Raw genomic sequence first — 23,051 nt, forward strand, 5'->3', positions numbered from 1 at the left:
TTTTCATCTATTGTTCTTTTCTTGTTGTAGCTTTGAACAAAACCACTATTTATTCCAAGTGGTCTAACTAAAGGAAACCAGGTTACTATGGGTCACTAAAAGGAGATATTTCAGCCATTCACTAATGAGTCCGCCAGGAAGTATTGGGACTTAACTATCGGTGCATCAAAGACATTAGGTCTTTAGGGAGAGCTGGAAAATCTGATCTATATTTTATGGGGTTCAAGGAACTGGAACTGGGTTCAAGCCCCTGTGCTGCAGACATCTTCCCTGTTGAAGAGTCCATGCATAACTCTGTAGCTGAAAAGGAGATTGTTACCCTACAGTGATCAATATTGTACAACTTTATTTGGGTATGGTGCTTGGCACAGAAATTGGAATCACGTCAAGTCATTTTTAGCTTTGTCTGAATCCAGGGTGTAGTTCTGGGTTCAGAGGGGACACGATGTAGTTAAGGGTCCTTCAACCAGACAAATAGCGCAGTGTGCTATCAACTAATACGCGAGCAAACTAAGAACATACTAGCACTAATAGCTCTCAGAGCTTCTTTCTATTGTCCCTGTACTGTGACCTTTAGTCACACCTGGCAATTTGGTCTCAGCACTGAACTTCATTGGATTCAGTAGTTATTAAAGAGGGCAAAAAGCTAGCAAGTTTGTTTTTCGAGTTTAATACTAGCCAATATTAGTTAGTAAACCAAATACACTGGGCGCTCAACAAATACTTCCCGTCTAAGAGCATATAAGACTATTGTATGCATGTGGACGAGATTGGAAAATACATATTCAGGTTATTTATGGGAATCCGCAGGGTGGGAGGGAGCCGTGCTGAGAGGTTGAGCTCTTTGATACTTGAGGACACGGAGGTTAGTGGTCCATTTCAAACGCTGACAGGGGGGAAATATGTTAAGTGGGTGACATTGCAAATGCAGGGAATTCATTTGCCTGTGTGTAGCTTTGCCACAGGACACGGAGGCTGAGAAGAGTGAGGTTTTCTCACCAGTGAACTCCATGGAACAAAATGGTTTTGATTAAGAAATACTTAAGCACTGGCAATGTGGATGGAGTATTCCACCCTTGCCTTTTAAAGAGGATCATTAATATTCTTGGTTAAGATCTCACACTGATGAAGATGCAAATGAATAAACAAAAGTTTTGGAATACATTCCAAATTAAGTGCTCATTTTCTCACTTTTCCAGAAATTTAGGGTACATTTTTCTTGTGTGTGTGTGTGTGTATGTGTGTGTTAACAGAGTGGAGTATGGTCAGCCGTGGTATTCAGAGAACGGACAGGGCCTCAAGCAGTAATCCTAATTGTATTTCAGGAAGTGGAATTGGAAGAATGTGAAAAAGCATAAATATTATAAGTGCTGAGGATAAATATATCTTTAGCTGAAGAAAACAAAATGGATTCTTTCTCAGGCGATTCCATCTCTTTAGTCATCAGAGTGTGAGGAAAACTTTTGAGGTTGAGCCAAACGGACAGCTCACCAGCACGTTAATTCCCTGCGTTTGCTGTTCGGAAAAACACTCCACAGCATCTCGGTTTATATGATTTCACCTTCTCAGATTATTACACGCGAGAGGAATTTCTGCAGCTGTATGCCTCAACAACCCTTGAGTTTGTGTCTGTAGGCCATTAATACAGAGATATTTGTTTTGAAATTTGATGACATTCAGTGAATAATCTCAGATTTTCGTCAGTCAGGAAATATAATTAGTTTATTCAGTACTGGTTTATTACCAAAGAGGCAAAAGCAATTGTTAGCGGTATGATTTTTATTTTATTTTAATGGGACCATCTGGAATATCCTCAAGACAATATGCAGCCACAAAAACCAGAGTCTGGACTCTTTTAACTTTGGTTGAGACGGATCATTCTACCACTAAAACACAGTGTATGAGTAATCTTTTTTTTACTTTAAAACATCACTGCAAACAGTCAGAAGGTGTAATAGAAGTCATAGTACAGGGTGAAGTACCTGTTTGTGTGGATAGACGTTGATGTGGCATTTGATACATTCTTGTCCCATGTTGGCCCAGGAGTTGCCACTCATCCACTTCCTCTTACACTTTGGGCACTTGTATTCTCCAAAGCATCTCTTCTTCCCCTGGTAGGGTGTTAGCCCTTCGCCTTTGGGCCTGGCCTGCAAAGAACAAAGCAAGGTGAATAAGAATGTATGCACATGTGGGGAAATCATTACTTCTACATTCTTCACCAGAGAAATAAAACTTTAAGAGTGCAGAGAGTGTTTTTTTTTTTTTTTTCATTCAATGCTGAGCTGTGCAGAGAGTGAGACAGTTTTAAGAGAACTTCTTGCATTCAGCTGGACAATAATGGATGGTGAGGTTTGACAGCAGGGTGTGTCCATCCTTGTCGTGCTAATATATCCAACTTCATCGAAGAGCACACTCCTACACACAATTTTGGCCCAAAATGTGGTTGTGTAATTGGCATTAACTTCCATTAAAGCTACGTTGAATTACTTCTCTGATTCTCAAGAGGGAGATGATTACGAACAGTCAGTCAGCCATGAAAAAGCACTAGCCTTAGGGCAATATTGTTGGGAGGAGCCGCTCTGATGACTTCATGCTGGCAATTTTATTTAGGCCACTATAACAGCATTGGGGAAAAGACTCATTTTTCCCCTAAAAGCATGTCACAAACAAATGTACTTCTGATGTCATCAAAACGCTAAATCACAAACTGTCCTCCATCCTGCCAAAAGAAACCCAAATGCACACTGATTAGTAAGTTTGTCAAAGCTTGTCATTATCAATTTAAAGCTCCATCATCAAATAAAACAAAAAAAACAGAAAAATCATCCCAGCATCTACTGAGTGACAGTCATTTCCAGCCTCAGAGAGTGGTTATGGTAAACAAAAATCTTCCATTTGGAAGATAAACATATTAAATGGAGTAGTAAAAAATGAAAACTTAAAAAATGCTTTCATGCACAGATGGAAATCTGATATGACAGAAATAAGTAATCTTAATGCACAGCATGTAACTGATGGCAGCTCTCCAGAAAGTTAGGAAAATATCTACGCTACAAGTGAAAGCAGGCCTGTCCGGTCCACTCCAGATTCCCCCTGCAAGACTGCAGATTGATTTCATAATCACTTTACCATTGGCTGCAGATTTCAGGGTGGATGTTGGGGGTAAGGGGTGCTGGTCCCATCCCAGCCCATGTGTGAGTAATAGGAACTTTAATCAGCAGCATCTGGCACTGCCCAAATAGACGTCAGCGTTTTGCATCAGCACCAGCAAGCCAACGCTAAGTATGAGCGGCTGTGCTTCAATCTGGCCCCTCAACAGCATGACCTCAACCCCGATGTCAGCTTCGCATCTCCCACTGTGACAGCGTGCAGGCTGGAAAATCTGACTTCTGCTGGCCTGCAGAACACCAGTCTATACACAGTGACGGGGCTGTCTTGGTGCAAATAATAATGGGCAATCTCAAAGACAATGCCATGGTAACATTTTGTTTGGATGCTCTCAAATGCTACAAATTATCTAGTTAATTAGATCCAACTACAAGCGAGCTGCTGCTCTCGCTTTTAAAAATACAAACGCCAAAATAGCACTTTCTAGGTTTCTGCCCCAGGAAGACTAACCACTGTTTTATCATATAAAATAAATCAGACTTTGAGGGTTTAAAAACGAACTATGATGACAGTGCCAGGTGCACTACCCAGGAGGTCTAATCTTCACTCTCGTTATTCATTTGGAATTTTGAACATAGTCAAATTTCCCGATACAGCTGTTTGTTCGAATGTAAAAAAAAATCTCTCCCTGATACTGCAGCCAGAACTCAGCAGGACAGAAACAGCACTCATCCTCCTCATGACCATTCCTCTCTCGCTCCATGCTGTTTCCAGAGTCTGGCCTTGGCCTTTGGCTGTGCATCATGCTCTGTCTGCAGCTGAGAGCTTTCACATTAGAAACGTTTTGAAGATGTTCCTGACGTGCACGCAGCAAAGCATTTCTTGGCCTTCTAAGATGGTAAAATGAACGTGTTTTGGTTTAGACGTAAAACAAGCAATTTGAATATTTCACCTTGGAAATGATAATTTTTCATTATCTGACATTTTATACATAAACCAATAGATCGATTAATCGAAACAATCAGTGGATTCTTTAATGAATTCATCACCAGTAGTTACAGTGCTACAGACTGTTAACCCTTTACCGGGCAAGGGACCATATTTGGTAACTTAAGTGGGGGTTCAAAATGCCGCCCCTTGCCTCACCATGAGGAAGTAGAACTACGAGATTTCTCCAAGCCAACCAGCGACAATCAGGCTACATGACAGACCGGCAAGAAACCATATATGGTAACTTCACTGACCTTGATTTTCACCATAAAATTGAATATTTTTTTGAAAAACTCACAAAAGTAAAAAAGTCTTGTAATGACCACCAGTAATGAAATTTTGACGTATTTAAAGGGTTAATACAGGTGTTATTTTTGAATATCATAAAATCAATATATTTGATACATTAATACAAAAGAATTTAATCCAATTAAATGGGAATTTCCTCTATAAGATGAATAATAAAGTCTGCAAAGTAAACGGGACGTGGACATGTAGGGTGTTGTGCTCACATTGAAGTCAGGCCATTGCAACATGTTGCCTCTCATGGAGGTCTTAGATGAAAAGCGAGTTTTGGTTCTGAAGTCATAAACTTTACAGCCACAGTTGGTGTTGCACATTCCAACGGACACCCAAACACGTGGGAATGAATGTATGAATGTCACATTAACATCTGGACTGCTGTGCCACCGATGCCAGCAGAGCCAGGCTGAGAAATATGAAGGACGTTTTGGGTTTCTCACATATACAGGGCCCGTCTATCCCTTTACACTGGTGCAGTGGGTTACAAATCAAAACCCTCAGCCGTAAACACCAGAGTGACTGAGTAAATGTTTTAGTTAGGCTCGATTTCCAGGAAAATAACCACACTTTGGTGCCTTTAAAGCAACATTTACAAACCATTCACAATAGACATGGTACAATGACTAATTTGATGGAAGTGCGTCATCGCACCACACAACACTCTGGAGATGAGCCTACACGGGAGGATGTTTTGTTTTCCTTTGCTCTCTACAAATAAAGCCATTCAAGCTCGCACCAGAGTAAGAGCCATTTAGAGCATTTTAGGTGTACTTAAAGTGGAAACAAGGCTTTTGGACAGCAAACTGGTCAACGGTGTCCGTGCCAGGAGTTGGTGGGCTGTGTTTGTCATATCACTTTGACAGTGCCGACTTGCATAGTCAATGTTTGTTTATGTCCCCAAGGCTAGAACCCCGCGTGTTGAGATAAGGGTCAATGTGTGTGTGTGTGTGTAGAGGACAGTGTCCACAGACAAGACAGTGTAGCTCCATAACCACAACTAGTTGACCACATCCTCCTTCGTTCCAGATCACAGCAGGGACTCATCATATCACACACACACTCACACACACACACATACGCACACACACACTACGGGTCAGTGAACTCTTAAATTAAGCATATACACACATGGGACACACACATTCACTGATGCAATCTCTACGCAAAACATGGCCACACACAATGTCTCTCTCTCCACTTGTAACACCCAGATACAAATGTACACACACACACACACACACATTCTCAACAAATTCCACATCCACAGGTTTTCATACACTCTTGAGATACAACTGGAAAGTCATGCCGCACGGTTTCCTGCACTACTCCCACTCAAGAGTTTAGCCGTGCTGCAGAGACACAGATCATTCCTTGGCTTATATCATAGGATTAATGAACTCACTAACTGCACTAAATAGAATAAACAGAGCTGTGCAGGAGACAGTAAAACAGAAAATGGAGACAAAAATGAAAGGAAAAGGAACAAGACGAACAGAAACATGAAAAAAACACACTGAGATTGAGAACGAAACAAAAGTCAGACTTGAACGCGAAACATCCTCTCGCTCCTTGAGGATTCTATAATGAACGGGGTGTAAAAACCTGCTGCTCTAGAGTCGGACTCCAACATCCACACAAAACATACACACACAGGGAGAAAAAGAAAAATACCACCAGCCCTACAGACACCCGAGCCAACTGTGGAGAGACCCTCCAATCAGCCCCTCTCAGGAGGGTGGAGAAAGGGAAGGAGAAAGAGAGAGGAGCGAGGAGGAGGAGGAGGAAATCTAAATCCAAAGCAGATGGCCTCCATAGGGGCAGAACACGAGAAACACTGAGAGCCATCGTAAAATCGCTGCTCTGCTTTCAATTAGGCCATACATTTCAGAGTCAGAGAGAGAGAGAGAGAGAGAGAGAGAGGTGGGGGATAAAACGGCGTTAACACACTGCTGTAGCTCTGGCCATAACTACAGTGGACTGGACTCATTATCATGTGAAGGAATGCGGAGACGATTCTCTGGGGGGTCGATTTTAAAGACACGTAAGTTGTACAAACAGCAAGAATATCAGGAATTTGAAGCATGTGCTCTATTGCAGGTACATTACTGAATGTGAAGAAGTGAGTTTAAGTGAGAAATCCCGGTCTAGACGACACCCACTTTAATGTCTCTAAATAAAAGTCTATTTCACTTAATACTGGGAAATTGATTAAAAGGTATGCAGCCCAGGCATCCGACTCCGAAATTACTGTCTGAATATAATTTTGCCACAAAACCATGGTGAAACTCTGCTCCAATTTAAATCATATAAAGATGTCTATTACTGACCACTGGAAAAATGTGGTCCAGACCACTGTCTGAGGCCTAAAGGTGATCTTGCATCTGTGTTGATCTCCCTTTCCAGGCCAAGAGTTAATGACCAGTGGACAGACACCAGACTGTATACTCTCAGACAGTCACCCAAAAACCTGAAACCTTAATCCTTTGTCTCCAGCAACAGGATAGGCTGGCCTTGCTTTAATATCAGACGCCCCTTCCAAGCCAAACCGAAGAGGAATCATTCTAAAAGACCGCTGCTTTCAAGGTTGTGGATATGGGATTTCATTCTCTTTCGACATATTAGAGGAGACATTTACCTTCGGTTGATTTGGGCTCCACATATTGCCCACAGTCAGTCCACAGACAACAAATACTAGGAGACAGTGCTGACAGTAAAGCTTCGGTTTTTATGCAAATGTTACATGCCATTCAGCGGTTTGTCTGCCTCTATGAGAAAACAAGGGATTTGGTGGATAAAACAACGTTGAGGCTTTGGAAAATGGTTGATAGTAATTGTGTGCAACCACTTTTCTGGTCTGGATTTGGAGAACAGGGTCTTTGTTGGCGAACGCCGTATGAATAATAGAATGGTTGAAATTTCTTGAAATAAACCTAAACATTTGAGAAGAGTTTTGGCAGGTTGCTGGATTCCACAGAAAGAAAAAAAAACTGCATTAAGTGCAACATAAATGAAACAAATGTATAAACCTTAAACAAAGTGATGCCTTGTGTCTAAGGCGAGGCCCAACGCAGTCGACTGGACGTTCTTTATGATAATGTCAGATTCTTTGGCATGATTTGATGTTCCCATCACTGCGCCATAGAGCTACATGATCGCTGAGACCCAGGCAGATCAATGATTCACAGCATAAGCCTCCCATTCAATAAAGAGAAAGACTGTAAAAGGAATAGCCTGAGGTTGTTTGTCAGACCACACCAGAGGAGCAGAAACGTTTGTCGGGTCATTTGGGGCAAAGAATACTTGCACAACAGTTCTTAGAGTTGGGTTGACCACATCAAGGAAATTCAGATGTGATACATGAAAGCTATGCAAAAGAGTCACATACTTTCACACGTTACATTATCCTATGAAAAGAAAGAAAAACAAAAGCGCTCTTTGACCGTGATCATTCAGAGGCCGCTGTCTGTTTCGCCCGTGCTTTAGTTAAATGACCAGATCCATCACTACCCGCTGTATCTGACGTTACAGCAACTGAAGAATAAAGATCTGAGGATGCGGTCGTCAGCCTGTTAATCAGAACCGAGGGCCAAGCGAGGGCGTGCAGATGGCCACTGCTTCAAGCCTCTCACAAGAATGACACTGTCACCACCTCAGCTGTGTCTCACTGCACACAGAACAAGCATTTTTTTATTGGCTGTTTCCGCTGCTGGACTAAATAGCCCCAAACCCTGTGCCAAAACCTCAGCCAGGTGCATTATGGGGACTATTTATCAATCCCACCATGCACTACGAGCTCTAAATACAGCCACTGTTTTCTGTGCATCTCTCTTTTTCTCTGCCATCTTTCTCACCTCTCTCTCTCTCTCTCTCTCTCTCTCTCTCTCTCTCTCTCTCTCTGGACGGCTCTTTGCTGGTGCAGCTGTCTCTTTCTATTGCCTGTAAAGAAAAGTGGCTGAGGCTGAAAGTGACGGGAAGAACAGGTGTGCTGCTTAAATGATAAATTTGCCCTCACTCTAGCACAATGCACCTCAGTTTAGAAAAACAATCTCCCCTGAACAGGGCTGCACATAAGGGACAGACAATATCCTCACACTGCCACAGGCTGGAGCCTGTTAACAGAAACACCCTGTCAAATTACTCAGTAAAACAAAAATGTTAATTACAGTCAGACGGAATTAATCCAAGTCTACATTTTGTGACTAATAATTACACTTAATGACCTAAGACAGCACTGACCATCGCATGCGTCTCCCCAGTTAATGAGGACTATGTTTGTGACACTAGATGTAAGATTACCTCGTGCAACGTGATAATTCATTATCGATTCAATCTCAAACAACTGCAGCGTTATTACAAAGGAAAGCCATGTTTTTTAAGTGTCCCAGATAGAGCTGCCTTAATCCCGGCCTGCTGGCGCGAGCCCCAAACTGCTGGGCTGCTCCCCAGCGTTCCGTAGCGCTCCGATCACTAGCTAGCATCTGGAAACCATCAGGGGAAACAAAGGAGCAGCGGAGGAGCTCAGGCCCCGCTCTGCCTCTCCGCATCCCCCAGGACATCACTCAGAGAGCAACACAAGAACACAAAACCAGCCCCCAACCCGTGTGTATTGCATTTCAGCGTGCACGTGAGCGTGCACGAGTGTGTGCGTGCACATATCTGTGTCTGCTCTTGTGTCCTCATCTCAGGATCTGTATTTGGTTTGGCTGCAATTCAGAAAGCGATAGATTTACAGATACAGCGGATGGGGTTCAGTCCACAATGTTAGCTTTGAGTCTTTTGGAGTTTTTGTTTGGTTTGCTCATTAAGCGTAGCATTTCTGATAAGACTTCTAATTGCTTTAATGTGGTTTCAGTTAGCGTGCTAGCCTTAGCGGTCTGATGACTGCTACAAGGGGGAGAGGCAGAAACCTGGATGTGGTTTCAACCTGAGAACCTGGTTCTCCTCTGTGGAACATCAAAAAAGATCAAAGCATCAATCACGCCTGATCCCTCACTGAGACACGACAAGGAAATATTTCCTGGACTTTTCATAATAGTGTTTCAGTAACCATATATCTATTAATCATGAGGTTTGGTCTTTTTCAGTACAGCTCCAAAATGTGGTTCGTGGGGCTTTTAAACACTGAACCTCACACTTAACCAAACTCTCTGATGCTTGTAAACACACACCACAGAGGACAGCCGGGTTTTGCAGTCGGGTCTCCAACCTGTTACATCAGAAAAGAAAACCTGTTATTATTCTGTACGAACATGCTTTCACCATGGATGTGGTTTTCACTTTGCTCGTGCATTTTAGCGTTCACTTCGCTAGTCAGGCTTACAATGTTCTAAGTTTACTCGACAAAAAGTGCAAATGTGGTATAAAGGTTACATTTTTAATTCAATATTTCAAATAACAGTGAGTGTGCACGTTAGCTTTAACAGCGGAGTTCCCTGTGGCTCGTAGATGCCTCCTATTCCTTCTGTTGCTTCACAGCTTCTCATCTACAACTGCTGAGATAAGCACTCTTATCTTGTACAATTGTCTCTAAATATAAACCGCAGAATTACACTAGCGTGCACTGCACGTAGCCTCAATCACACATGTTTGGGTTTGTGCACGCAGCAGCACGTAAACCACCGAGTACACAAATGCAGAAATAACTTTAAAACAAACTTTCTTGCTCATAGACACAAACAGTATTACACCAAGGTCATAAATTGTTGGTTCAGATCCAACAAATAAAATAAATAGTGAGGAAGTAAATAATCTAAACCATGCAACATGTGGAAATGATCATTTAAACCATCCTGTCTTAAAATGACCTTATTGATGTGTCTCAATGTTATATACAGTGAACACGATAGTTTTCAGACTGCACTGGAAACCTCTGCACACTCATCAGCTTGAAAGCTGAAAGTTGACACACCGAACAGCAATTATTGTCATGATCAATTAATATGCACATTATTTTCTATCAAAAGTCAGAATGTTGAGAAAATATGTCTTGAAGCCAAATGCAGTGGCATGAAACCCATAAGACCTACAAATTAGTATCACATTAGACAAAGAAAAGCAGCAAATTCTCACAATTCAGAAGCTGGACTGGGACACGTTGATCAATAAACTGACTTATTATACTCGATAATGAAAATGCACATTATTAGTTCATTTTCAACTGTGGAATTTGACGTATCAGTCGTGTTTATCTGTAGTCCACGTCCATTGATTTTTTAAATATGCTGTGCTACTTTAAGAAAAACACAGATATTACAGCTATTTCTATGCACATGTTACTCAGTCATCTCATTCATTCTGAGTGTGGTGACATGCAGAGAGCTGGCATGCAGGAAGCTATTCATAACACTTTCCTCTGACTGAGTGCAAAATATGTTTCCGCAGATATAAACCTAACACTTCAAAAACACACTGACATGGAAACTCAATCTGTAATATGCAAACGTTTTCATGTATTGATAAAATAAGATTCTCTGTCAAAGATACATTGTATTTTCTATGAGTCTGCAAATTGTATGTGAGCTCAGTAGATGTGAAATATCCTTTTAGTTTCCCCATCACGAGTCAGTCACTCATTCGTCTAAACCTGCGCTGCACCCATGTGGGTCAGGGTGCTATTCTTAAAAAGGTTTCATATTCTAGATGCTCTTTATTTTAGCTATTCATATGTGCTTGACATTTCATTACCCTATAAAAAGCAGTTTACTCACAATAGCACATCCCAGTTGTTTCCAGGGCTAAATATGCTTGTGGGACACTTGCGCTGTCGTAAAGTCTTTTGCTGCATTTATCCTCTCGCAGGTGAGGGAAGCAGCACAAAGCAGTAGTGGACTGAGGCAGGGAAAAGTAAGAAATGTGTTGTGTGAAGAGGAACCACAGCAATCTAAGTATATAATCAAACCCACTGCTATTTGAAAGCTCCAATCTTAACAGGCAACATTTCCCCAAAGGATAACAACCCAACATGGACCTGAAACAGTTCAACAAATGTAACCAGTGCAGAGGTGGACAGCAAAGCATTTCAACTGACCCGAAACTAAATATTTCTATATGAGCAGCAATGCTCAGGGTTACAAGTTTTTTTCCCTTGTGGGTTCCTGGGTTTAACCACAAAGATCACAAGTCTGTAGAAATGGGTTTGTTATCTCACTGTGATACAGAGGGGAGGATTTCAAGAGGACAACCACTCCAACTGTTTTAAAGAATAACCACAAGTCCACTTCCAGCTCCATGGAGACGCCAAAATAGTTCATTCTAGGAAATGGCCTCTGCTTGGCAGAGAAAGTGTGCACTGTGAGTGTGTGTGTACCTCCATGTACCATACATGCATATTTCTACAGGAAGAGACTGACACTGTACAACAGCACGCACACACACAATGATCTTAAAGCACATCGAGTGTCCCAGGTCTAACATTCACTCGGATTCCAGTGAAGTCCCGTAACAGTACCGAGCATATCACTTATGTTTAGTCTGTTCTTTGACATGCTGAGATATCACACTGGGAAAAGGTAAATCAAGACAGCTGTTCCAAAGATAAAACATCCCACGCCCGTCAGTCACGTAAATAAGCGGAGAGGCTGAGCCAGAAAGTATTAAAGAAGGCTTTTTGTGCTTTTAAATGTCATCAATGCCCACCAAGAAATTGTTGAAGCGTTTTTACAAGAACAGTATACTGGATCATAAAATTCAACGTCTATTTGTCCCTTTCAAATAAAAGAGCAAAGAAATAAAGACAGGAGTGCTGCACTCCTGCAGTCATAAAAACAAACACATGTGGCAGAAGTGAAACACAAGACTGTCAACTTCCCCAAAGATGGTAGAAATACCCCAGAAGAGCTTTTTTCCCACAAATAACATCCAGGTGTTTTTGACTTTTAACAGTCTGTGTCTGTGCTGAGGATGATAGCACAATGCGCCATTCAATTACTTTTGAAAAAATTGACATTACAATATGCTGATCTGTTGATTTAGATTAAAACAAATCTCTGCTAAGTCATCTTTAATGATGTTATTGCTTACAAATGAAATTTGGCGACCTGCAATTTCTGGTTGTTTTGATAGACTGGAGGTGGAGGTCTTGTATTATGAGTTGTTGTAAGCAGCTGATTTCAATGTTATGACAATTAATACGCTTATGTTTGATTTTGCCCAAGCAAATAATGAGAGGATATTTATTTTCAAGGACAACAGACCAGTGCCCCAGTTCTTGGGTTTGCAGGTTTGCCATATGGTGCACGAAGGCAATAAATACATACCATTCATGCACACATGCATGCGTGTGTACGTCAAAGTTTTTCTCCTCGGTGACAGACCGACATCATTGTGTCCAAGACAGCTGCAGAGGCATATCACCACGCCAGCGTGTTCTTTGCCAAAACCCTATTCCCAGATTCCTAGATTTCCACAACCCAGCTTTCCTAATTGGCCACGGATCTCAGTGTCATGTTCTTGGATGACTGATGGATACCCAAGAGAGTCAAGCATGTGGGTGTTTTGCTTCATACTAATAACACTCACTTGTTTTAAAGCTGATGTTTTTGACAAAAACCTTTCTCTCCCTTCATGCTTCATTCATAGAAAACCAAAGTACGGGCCAACTGGGCCTTGGATTCTGGCCTGGTTGAACCCAGAAACCCAGTTCCATTAACGCGCCAGCTTGAAGTGAGTCTCTCTTCGCAGACACGGGATAAGTTTACCATATTCCTACACTTACCATATTTACAGGGCGTTAAGGGCTAATGCTAAGTGGGGCCGTGGGTGTGAATTTCCCCCCTGCCCTCTCCTAGCCTTGGACTTAGCCACAGTCCCAGTAAGCCCAATGAGCTGTGCAGCTGCACAGCAGCGTTGGGTTACCAGGCCAGTGAATGACAAGAGCAGGTTGGGTAGCAGACTGGGGCATACAGAGGTGCACAAAACATCTCGTCATCTGCCACAGGAAGATCATACCACTGCTGTCTATGTTTGCATGTATATTTCTGTAAGTCACTCTGCCGGATATACTGTACACGTATGTCACTAATCTCAGTGTCACTTGTCAATGCTATATTGGACCTATGACCCTATATGGTTTCTTGCTGTCAGTGCTCTTTCTCTGTATAAATCCTCAAAAATAAAATACGTTGACAGCTAGTGGTCACATCTGTTTTTCACAGTGAGGATGGTTGTCTGTCTGCTGTGACACTATTAAAGAGGAAAGCTGTCTGATACAACATGTCTCCAGCATCCCTGATAAGCCTTATCTGGTAGCAGGGCAGTCTCCACTCGCTCTCAGTCTCAGTCTCTCTCTTTGGTAACTCGGCCGAGTGAGTGTTAGAGCAGAGACAGACGCAGGGCCTTCAGAGCCTTTGCTGCGACTGGAAGGAAGATCAGGGGTCACCCTGTAAAAACATTCCCATGGTGCACCTCCCCCTCAGCCCTCATCCCTGCCAGAAACTTCCCGACATACTGCAGAGCAGTGCATGCAGATAGAGAGGGGAGGGAGAAAAAGTTTCTATGTAAAATGCAGGTTATTTTTTTTTACAGTAAAGTAAAGGGACAGTCACCAAAATCTATTTTCGCTTGAAAGTTGCAGAAGCACTGCATGGGTTGTTCTGAAAAAATATAACCTACAATTAAACTTGAGCTAGAGAGAATACATTGTGACAGTAAAGAAGTAAGTAAATCTAATAGTAGAAGTAAGAAAGTATGTTATTTTCTGTGCAAGCACAGTTCCTCTATTTTATGAACTGGGAGAGCCGCACTCCAAAAGCACCTAAAATATCTCAATACGCAGGCCCTCAATTTACCATTTCATTTCTTATGCTGCTCAGTTTCAGCAAAACAAGCCTGAGTTCATATCCTTTATTAGACTAAAGCCTGTTGATAAATATTGCATGATTATTTGATGATATATTTTAATAGCACTAGCGTTCAACGAACCTTCCATAAAGCACCAAGATCCTGCAAGTGGAGCAGGTGGTAAAGGATTCATTTATTCTTAAAGTTGTTAGTGTTTTACAATATTTAATAAAGATTAATGAATAAATCCTACTTTTTCATTCACTGTTTTCATTCACCCCGGAGCCTTTCTGTGCTTTTCTCATCTCTCAGGTTCCTGTGGATCCTGGTCCTGGTTCTCCTGCTGTGGTTCTCTGGCTTCATGAATCACTGCTGCGGATCGTCAGCCACTCATCATGTTTTTCAGTGGTACCATATTGCTAATTTATTAGTCACATTCCTATTGTCAGTGCTATAGCTGCTGTTAGTATATTGGTTGTTGTTTGTTTTGTCTGTCTGTCTGTCTGTCTGTCTCTCTCTCACCCAACACGGACCTTGACAGAAAGCCGCCCACATCTGAGCCTGGGTCTGTTCGAGGTTTCTTCCCGTTAAAGGGGATTCTTGAATCCTTAATTTTGAATTCCTGAATCGTTGGGGCTCTCTCTTCATTAAAGAGTTTGGTCTGGACCTGCTCTTTATGGAAAACGTCTTGAAATAACGCTGTTGTGAATTGGCGCTATATAAATAAAGATTGATTGATTGACTTCAACTTGTGCAAGATAAATAAAATTCAGAGCACGTGACCACTGCTATGATATACAGTTTGGCTGATTTGGGCTCACTAAGTACACACACCCCTGTGACACCATATATTGATCACAAGTGTGTCTTTTTTAACACAGTCCTGGGTCCTGGGAGGGATGGAGCTCCTGGGAAGCCTGTAGGATTTCCACACTCTTAATCATAAAGAGAGAGAAAAAACACTGTTACAAAATCAAAACTGCCTATGAGGCCCCTATAGGCTGCGTGTTGACATACAGACAAGCAGGCTATATAGGACCACCTGTGGGGTTTGTTGTTGTAATTCCTTTTTTCTTCTCTGTAAGATCCAAGGCTCTATCCAAACATACTTGAGTCTGATGCACCCCTGTGATGCAGTGAGGGTCCTGCTGTGGGAACAATACAGGCCTGCCTTCCTGACCTCTCTGTCTAACAGATCCTACAGACATACAATGACTGCCTTAATTACCAGCCTCCATTCCCACCACTTGGGCTTTCCCCAATGGTGCCCATTCAGAACCGCAGTCTCTCCCTAAGGTGCCCATTCAAGCACAACACAAAGCCAGCAGTGTCAGTCCCTGATCTCTTGACACCAAATCCAGTCCTGTGTGCCAGCACTCACAGCTTCACAGTGTCTCTGCCTGTCTGTCTGGTTGTCCGTCCTCTCTGTCAGTCTGTCTCATATCATGGAATAACCTCAGTTGCTCACATGTGACAAGAATCGGTGCTGCTGTGAGGAGCAATTTGTTCAACCACATACCGATCAACCAGTGGAGATAAGCGCAAAATTTAGTTGCCGGTCTGACGTGGATGTGTGAGCCTGGTGGTTTGGTTTGTGGTTTGTGCTCACTCGGAAGTCCTTTTCGTCTTCTACTCTGATGAGCTCAAGCGGAGAGAGACGAGGGAAACCATGAATAATGTGAAGTGTCTGTAAAGTCGGTAAATCTGTGAAGGGGCTTAATCAGATTACAATTAAATTGCAGTTTGCTGCCTTTGTAAACTGTGAAGGAGATTTGGTCTTTAGTCCTTTAGTATGGAAATGTTATACAATGTCACGACAAAGAAACAAGATCCAAGTGTGCCAGATCATCATCAAACTGCTGCGTCTAGGGCTGAAACCATCGTTATCACTATCTACCAGTCTGCCAGTTCTTTTCTCCATTAATCAAATGATTGTTCAGTCTAAAAAACATCAGAAAGCAGTGAAAAGCCCAAAGTGATGTTTTCAGGCGTCTAAACTCAACAAACAAACCGTTCAAAACCCAAAGATATACAATTTACTTTGTTGTAAGACCAGAAAATGCAGCAAATTCTCACATTCGAGATGCTGAAACCACCCAAGGTTTGCTACTTTAGCTTGAAAGACTAACGAACACTTCATCAATAATCAAAATAGTTGCCAGTTCATTTGCTGCCCATCATCTGATTGATTAATCAACTTATCGTTGCATCTCTAGTTGCCATTACTCTTTCATGTCATCTGTTTTCTAATATCCTGATATACCGTAGATGTTTTGCCTGTAGAAGTGGAATGGTATTCGGTAGAAAGGTGATCTGTTACATTACTAAAGGTGTCTGTGCTAAGGTATTATAGGTATTATAAAAGAGGTAGAGCATAAGGACACTAGATTCTAAAATGAGTGGTGACCTGGTTTCTCTCATGCTGCAAAGGCAAGCTTACATAAAGCAATGTGACGAGCAACTGCCCCAAACACATTACTGTTTATTTTCTTTTATCAACTCCAGCCTTCATTTTAAAATGCTGGCTCAGCGATGTGGCAGGAAACAAATTCATAACAAAGTCTTATGTAAGAAACTCTCCAAATTAAGCAATTCTATGTATATATATATATATATATATATATATATATATATATATATATATATATATATATATATATATATATATATATATATACATATATATATACACATATCATCTAGCATAAGTTAGACAACACTCCTTTAGTCTGAGTGAAGAAGGAAAAAGTAATCAGATGATAAGAGGTGTAAAATCCATTACAGATGAGACTTAATGTCAGCTTATCTTCACCTAAAAGAAGCTAAATGAAATCTTTCCACTTCCACAGCTGACGCTGAATCAGCAGACGGTGTACTGTGTCTTCATATTCTAATGGTGAGTTTGGAGCTTCCATTGTCATTTCACTGTATTTCAGCTGTATGTGTACCTGACTATGGTAAATGTGACAGTGTACCACCTCCCAGAGATGGGGTTAGAGGTGTCGTGGTTACGAAAACAGGAAGTGGTGCGATTGTTGTCTCAGCAAAAACCGAGAGGAAGAGTGGGATTTCTGTACAGAACACAAACCAGCTGGCAGGAAACTGCACTTTTATCATTCTTTTAACTTTGATTTCCTTTCAGGGGAAGTGCCCTCATCGCCTTTCGCCGGCTCGCTGTGTCTCTGCTCTCGTGCCCCTCTCGGGCCTTTGAACCATACCTTCTCTGTGTCTGACACAGACAAGCTCAACAGTACTCCATGCCATGACTGTGACACATCCAAACGGCGAGCCTGCCACAGCAAATAGCTGCAGCCATGTCAGAGTCGGCCCCGGGGCACAGAGATCATGGGGGTAAAATGTGAAGCATTCTCTCATGACAAATGTTGAAGTGTGACGTGTCGAAAGATTGTTTATCGACAGGATTAACAAACTGCAGGATGCATCGAGAGAGAGAGAGAGAGAGAATGAAACAAAGTAAAGAAGACAGAAAACAGCTGGAGCAAATGTAAATATGTGATTTCCCTACAGATATGCTTCAGTGGAGGCAGGAGGTTGGTTAAACAGAGGTTATAAAAGCTAAAGGACAGATGTAAGATCTATGTTCTTTCTCCTACCTAGGACATTAGCCTCCAGGGGACAGCAAACGTCTCCAGATATGTTAAGCCGACATAATCTGTTGAACTATTGAATAATCAACACTGAGCTATCAAAGATGGTTAGCAAGCTATTTTGGACAGTTTAACAGCGTGTTTCCAAGACAAGAGTTGACAAGCATTTTTCCAGAGGCATGAGGCGGAGCTGTGCTGAATATGGAATAGAAGCTGCAGACTGGGATATCGAGCTGAACTTTACATTATGCGAGGATTTTGTTGCTGAATGGAAAACTAGCATTTTACAGGAAACTACAGGCGAGTTTATTAAGCAAGTTCCCTGCAAAGGGAGAGGAAGAAGTGTTGGTTTAAATCCCAGGACCAGCTGGGGTAAAAAATGACCTGGGTGAAGTGAATATGACAGCTTTTTCCTCATTTTACTACTACAGTTACTACTACAGAATTACCCACAAGCAAGGCACTTAAACTGTTTCTGATTAACTGTTACAGCTGAAACGCCAACAGTATAACACCATGGGAGCACTCTTCATTCCAGATGTGAATGCGGTAGCCTACCCTCCTTTTGCAAATATTCACCCAGGACTTGTCTATGAAAAAAAGGATACATGCAGCCAATATACTTGTTCACTGGTAAAAATACATTAATGAAAAAATACATAATGGTTTTGCTGGTATCCTTCGAGCATTTTCTTCAATTATAAGCGCAGCATTTTCCTATTTGTGCCCTAAAGAGCACCAGTTGTAAGATCTTGTCTCAAGAAAATCGCTTATTCTATTCTACGACTCTTAAAATAGTGCTGAAATAAATTTGATAGCGAAAAGGTAGAGAAGCTCTATCTGTAGACCTCAATCTAAGACTTTAATATTAGAGTTATACAAAGCAGGAAATTGGGTGTGCCCACACAGCGGCTTTGCATGAGTGAAGCACAAAGACAGCAATCTGCAGAAATGAAGCACTGGTAATTTACAAACTTGTAATGTGTATTTGACGCATCCTCCCCCTTATTCTACCCCCGTCCCCTTCATCCCCTTGTACAACAACAAACTGAGACATTAAAACAAAGTGGTTGCACAATTATCCCGGCATGACTTCCAACCAATTCGGAAAAAGGAGCACTGCTCTGTCGAAAGCAAACATTAGAAGATTTAAAACCAAATGCGTTTTTGTCAAAACAACAACCACCGATGTTTGTTATGGCAGACAAAGTGGGCTGCGGTAATGATAACTCATTAAGTTTATAACCTCAACCAAAGGAGAAGCACACACTTTGGCGGGTCACACATTACTCGAAGTGTGATTTGCCTCTGGTGAGAAGAGGCCCTCGCTTCACAGCTCGCCTCAGGTCTCCATGTTGACACTGTTATAGGAGATAATGGCGACCATTTGTCACAAAGGATACACTGCTGCTGAAATTACCATCACATGAGGTGTGAGGTCCATCACAGTAATGGGCATATGGTCGCACATACAGATCAGATGCTAGAGGAGATGCAGGTGTAGCTAAATCACGCTTGATCGTTAATGAGTAACTGACGGGGAGAAGAGGAAATGTTATCAGAGCAAAACAGGACGTCCTTTCTAAGTCTCACCCTTATTCATTCAGCAGGGTGTTTTAATGTGAGTGATTCAATTACATATCAGCATATGTCCTACATGGAACACTCGTTGGTCCATGTCAGATATCACCACAGAGATAAGTGGAGGAGAATTCGACAGAAAAAAATAAAGTTTGAAATTGATGCTATATATACACACATTCAACAGACACCGCAACTATTTGAACAAAGGGCACATTATCCCGGTGCAATAAAGAAGGCTCTGTATGTGGATCAATGAGCTCCATGTGTTTCTGATCAACACAGTAACTGTGATGCTTCTTTTCTATCTGCACTCCCTGCTCTTTCTTACAGATGATACATACAGAAAATTCCTTGTGTATGTGTAGTTACTGGCTTAATGTAGAATTTGTTTGATTTTTTTTCTCAGCTGGCCAGAAAAGACCAATCTGTACGTTATCACCAGCTTTTTCATCGTACACTTCTTGCGTCATCTATGTAATCCAAGCAGAGCAAAATGTGCAAACACTGAGTTTTTTCATTGCTACAGTGGCTCTTAAAGCAAAGTTTAACATTTTGGGGAAGAGAATAAATCTTCTGTTCTAACTCATGGCAAATTTTCCAAAAATGTCAAACTGCTGCTTAAATGCCCTGAAAACATTTTTTCACAATCAGCTTTTTACTATGAGTAATAACATGAACATATTTCCTGCCAAACTTTGAACAGCTTTGGTGATTTTACATGACAGATCTCTGTATTTCATTTTTTTATCTGTGCTTTTCTCATGGTTGCATGTGGGTGGGGCCCACTTGGAAAAAAAAGCAGAGTCACACATCTCTTCTCTCCAACGAGGATTCAACAACGTTTAAGTCATAATGAGACGACACATGTGGCTGTTCTGATGATATAGAGCAGCTGAGTTTCCTCATTAAGATTGGGTAACTTCAACTTTGATTGTTGAATTTCAGCAGAAATGGGTAAAAGGGGGAGAGCAGAAGTAGTGATGAATGTCTTGTCAGTTATTTTTGGCTCTTAAACTTCTATAAAAACAACTTCTCTACGTGTTTCAAAATAATTGAAATTTCTCAGAAGGATTTAAAAAAATATAAACTGCCCATGAAACTATAATTCTGAAGGACTGAAGCAAAGGACTGTATTACGACCAGGAATGGGACACAGTAACTCAAAAGTCATCTGTAGCACAGAGACACACATAAAACACACACACACACACACACCAGCACACACACAGCAGCAGCAGCAGCAGCAGCAGCCACCCCACATACCCACAAACCTGCGCTCTGGCAAAGGCATTTTCCATGAGTTAATCTTTCTACAGAGAGGCATACCAAGAAGATGTCATTCAATGCATCATTTTGATCAGTCAAATCAGAGGTGGGGCCAACTGTTGAGAGGATTAGTCCGCTAAACAGAACCAAATCATGAGTGCAAGTGGAAGACATCTTGGAAGGGGGCCAAAGCGTGGCTGTGAGGGGCATTCTGCTCATAACTGGGGGAGCGACCTCATTTTCCGAATAAAAGCCAGTTTACATAACACCTCTCTCCCCATGACAGGCAGCACTGGGCAGCAGCTGCCGGGCCTGTGGCTTTCACTCAACTACCAAGAGTTCCCTTAAAAATTATTCTCTCAGCACAGCCACAAATATCCTCTGTGAGTTTCCAATGTGAATATATTATAACAAAAAAGTCTTAAATTTCAAGTAATGGATAAACACTTTGGTAACCTCAACTATTCAATTGCCTAACCCTTATTTTCTCAGAGCCAAGCAATGGGAGGGAAGCCATCAACTACAGTGACTAGAGTGATGGATCCACCACTGTCCCAATAGTTGACTGTATCTTCTTCTCCTGCAAAAAAAAACGTATTATTAACAAATACAAGGTGATTTTAAAGCATATGATCAAATGGCAACAGCTTAGGATGGATGGAGGCTGAGCACGAACAGGGAAAAGAGTAAAGCAGGTGTATAATAGTCTGCACAACTATTAAAAGAATTAGTCAGGTGTTATTCTTCAGTTGTCTTTTTGTTAAAAAAGAAAAATCCTGTGACAGACCAAAACAATATATGCATTAGTTGCTGTATCAAGACGTTTACCTACTCTGCCTATGAGCTATATCATTCATTGTTATTTATGGGACAAAAAGCAGACACAGAATAGCACCAGCCTTATCTGACAGAAATGTAAATAAATGTTTACCAATTTCAATTAATAAAAATGACTTAAAGTCACAGCACAAAACAGCAAAACAAAAAATGCTGAGGTGAAGTAGAAGAAGACTGTATATGTCATCAGGATGTAATTCTCCATGTTGGACCAGGATTACATAGAGTTTATGTTTTCATTGGCAAAGCACGTCTAGACAGGATAAACTACCAGTAGGGCCAGATTCATCCTCAGTATAAGCAGATACCAGAAACTCCACAGGCACACAATTTATCACTGCACCTTGTGAAACTGAGTGATGATAATGGGGGGCAAGAAAACAGAAAACATAGTTTGGAAAATAACACAAGTCTTGGCTGAGAGACAAGTTGAACACTCTCTCCAATAAAAACTCATGTTTCTATTGCAAGATATGTGTCACATCTGTTATTTGGGTCTTCAGCTGGTTAAATAAGGCTCAACTATCCTTGGCTAGGCACGCAATGACAGGTGACCGGGCAATAGTGTAAGTGATGTAGCACACATGGAAGGTACGTTCATGGAGAAACAAGCCCAGGAGAGACCTAAATTACTGAGATGGTGTTGAACTGTGTAGGTGTGGAGGCTGTTTGGAGACTCTGCTGCTTTTTGAGTTACTGTTGGCAGTTTAACGAACAGCTGAAATATACACCAGAAGACCAGGAGTGTGATTTCTACTCCTGCATGCTTGCATGTACAGCAAGACTGATTTCACAGCTTCTACTACAATGAAGGTTTTCTTTAACATTTTCATTTTAAACTGGTACACATCAGTTTGAATGAGCGTATGCTGTTAGAAACACAGTCATATGGAAAATACAGATACATAATAAGCATATTAGATTATGTCTTGCTTAATTCACACCTGCACCAATGTTGAGTATCAGTGTCATTTGATCAATGCTCACATTAACAACTACATCACTGCATAAAGGAAGAATGAAGGCAAACGTTACATGTTGCATGATATACTACAACCCAAAATCCCCATTGGAGTTGTCAATAGATGATCTAATTCCCACACATTGCAGTTTGGAACTGTCCAGGAGATATTTCATCAGTACACAGGTCTTTACAGACCTCCTGAGACCAGTCATCATATGTCATAAAGTGAGTCAAAGCATTTTAATCTCACATCTGCTCCTCATTACCATTCCATGCAAAAGAAACTCATAGCTGGGGTTAGGTTATTGCACCTCACCCAGGGAAAGGGAGAGAAGAAATAGGGGAGAGGCTAAAGAGAGACATAGAGAGAAGGGAGATTATTAGGCACCATGAGTCCAACAAAAAAAAAAAAAAAAAACCCCAACTCTGTAAAAATTCCGAGGAAAAGTGCCATTGTGTTCCCCTTATGAAATCAGATCACTTCCAGGCCGCAGTCCCAGCCCTGGAGTTTGTCTTTACAAGACACTATATAACACCACAATAACAGATCCACCACAGCAAATTCATCATCCATTCTTCCCTCAGCAGCTCCTGCAAACTACCCAAATTATCAC

General features: G+C 41.5%; 1 protein-coding gene across 2 annotated transcripts in view; it reads right to left on the reverse strand.

Moving 5' to 3' along the window:
- zcchc24 (zinc finger, CCHC domain containing 24) overlaps window positions 1-23,051 on the reverse strand; it is a 28,733-nt gene that overhangs the window by 678 nt on the left and 5,004 nt on the right. For both annotated transcript variants that reach the window (XM_070841142.1, XM_070841141.1), the window contains exon 3: window positions 1,983-2,147. In XM_070841142.1, the coding sequence (XP_070697243.1) occupies window positions 1,983-2,147 (165 nt within the window). The remainder of the gene's footprint in view (window positions 1-1,982; window positions 2,148-23,051) is intronic.

The sequence above is a fragment of the Pempheris klunzingeri genome, chromosome 12, assembly GCF_042242105.1.
Source record: "Pempheris klunzingeri isolate RE-2024b chromosome 12, fPemKlu1.hap1, whole genome shotgun sequence".
NCBI lineage: Eukaryota > Metazoa > Chordata > Actinopteri > Acropomatiformes > Pempheridae > Pempheris > Pempheris klunzingeri.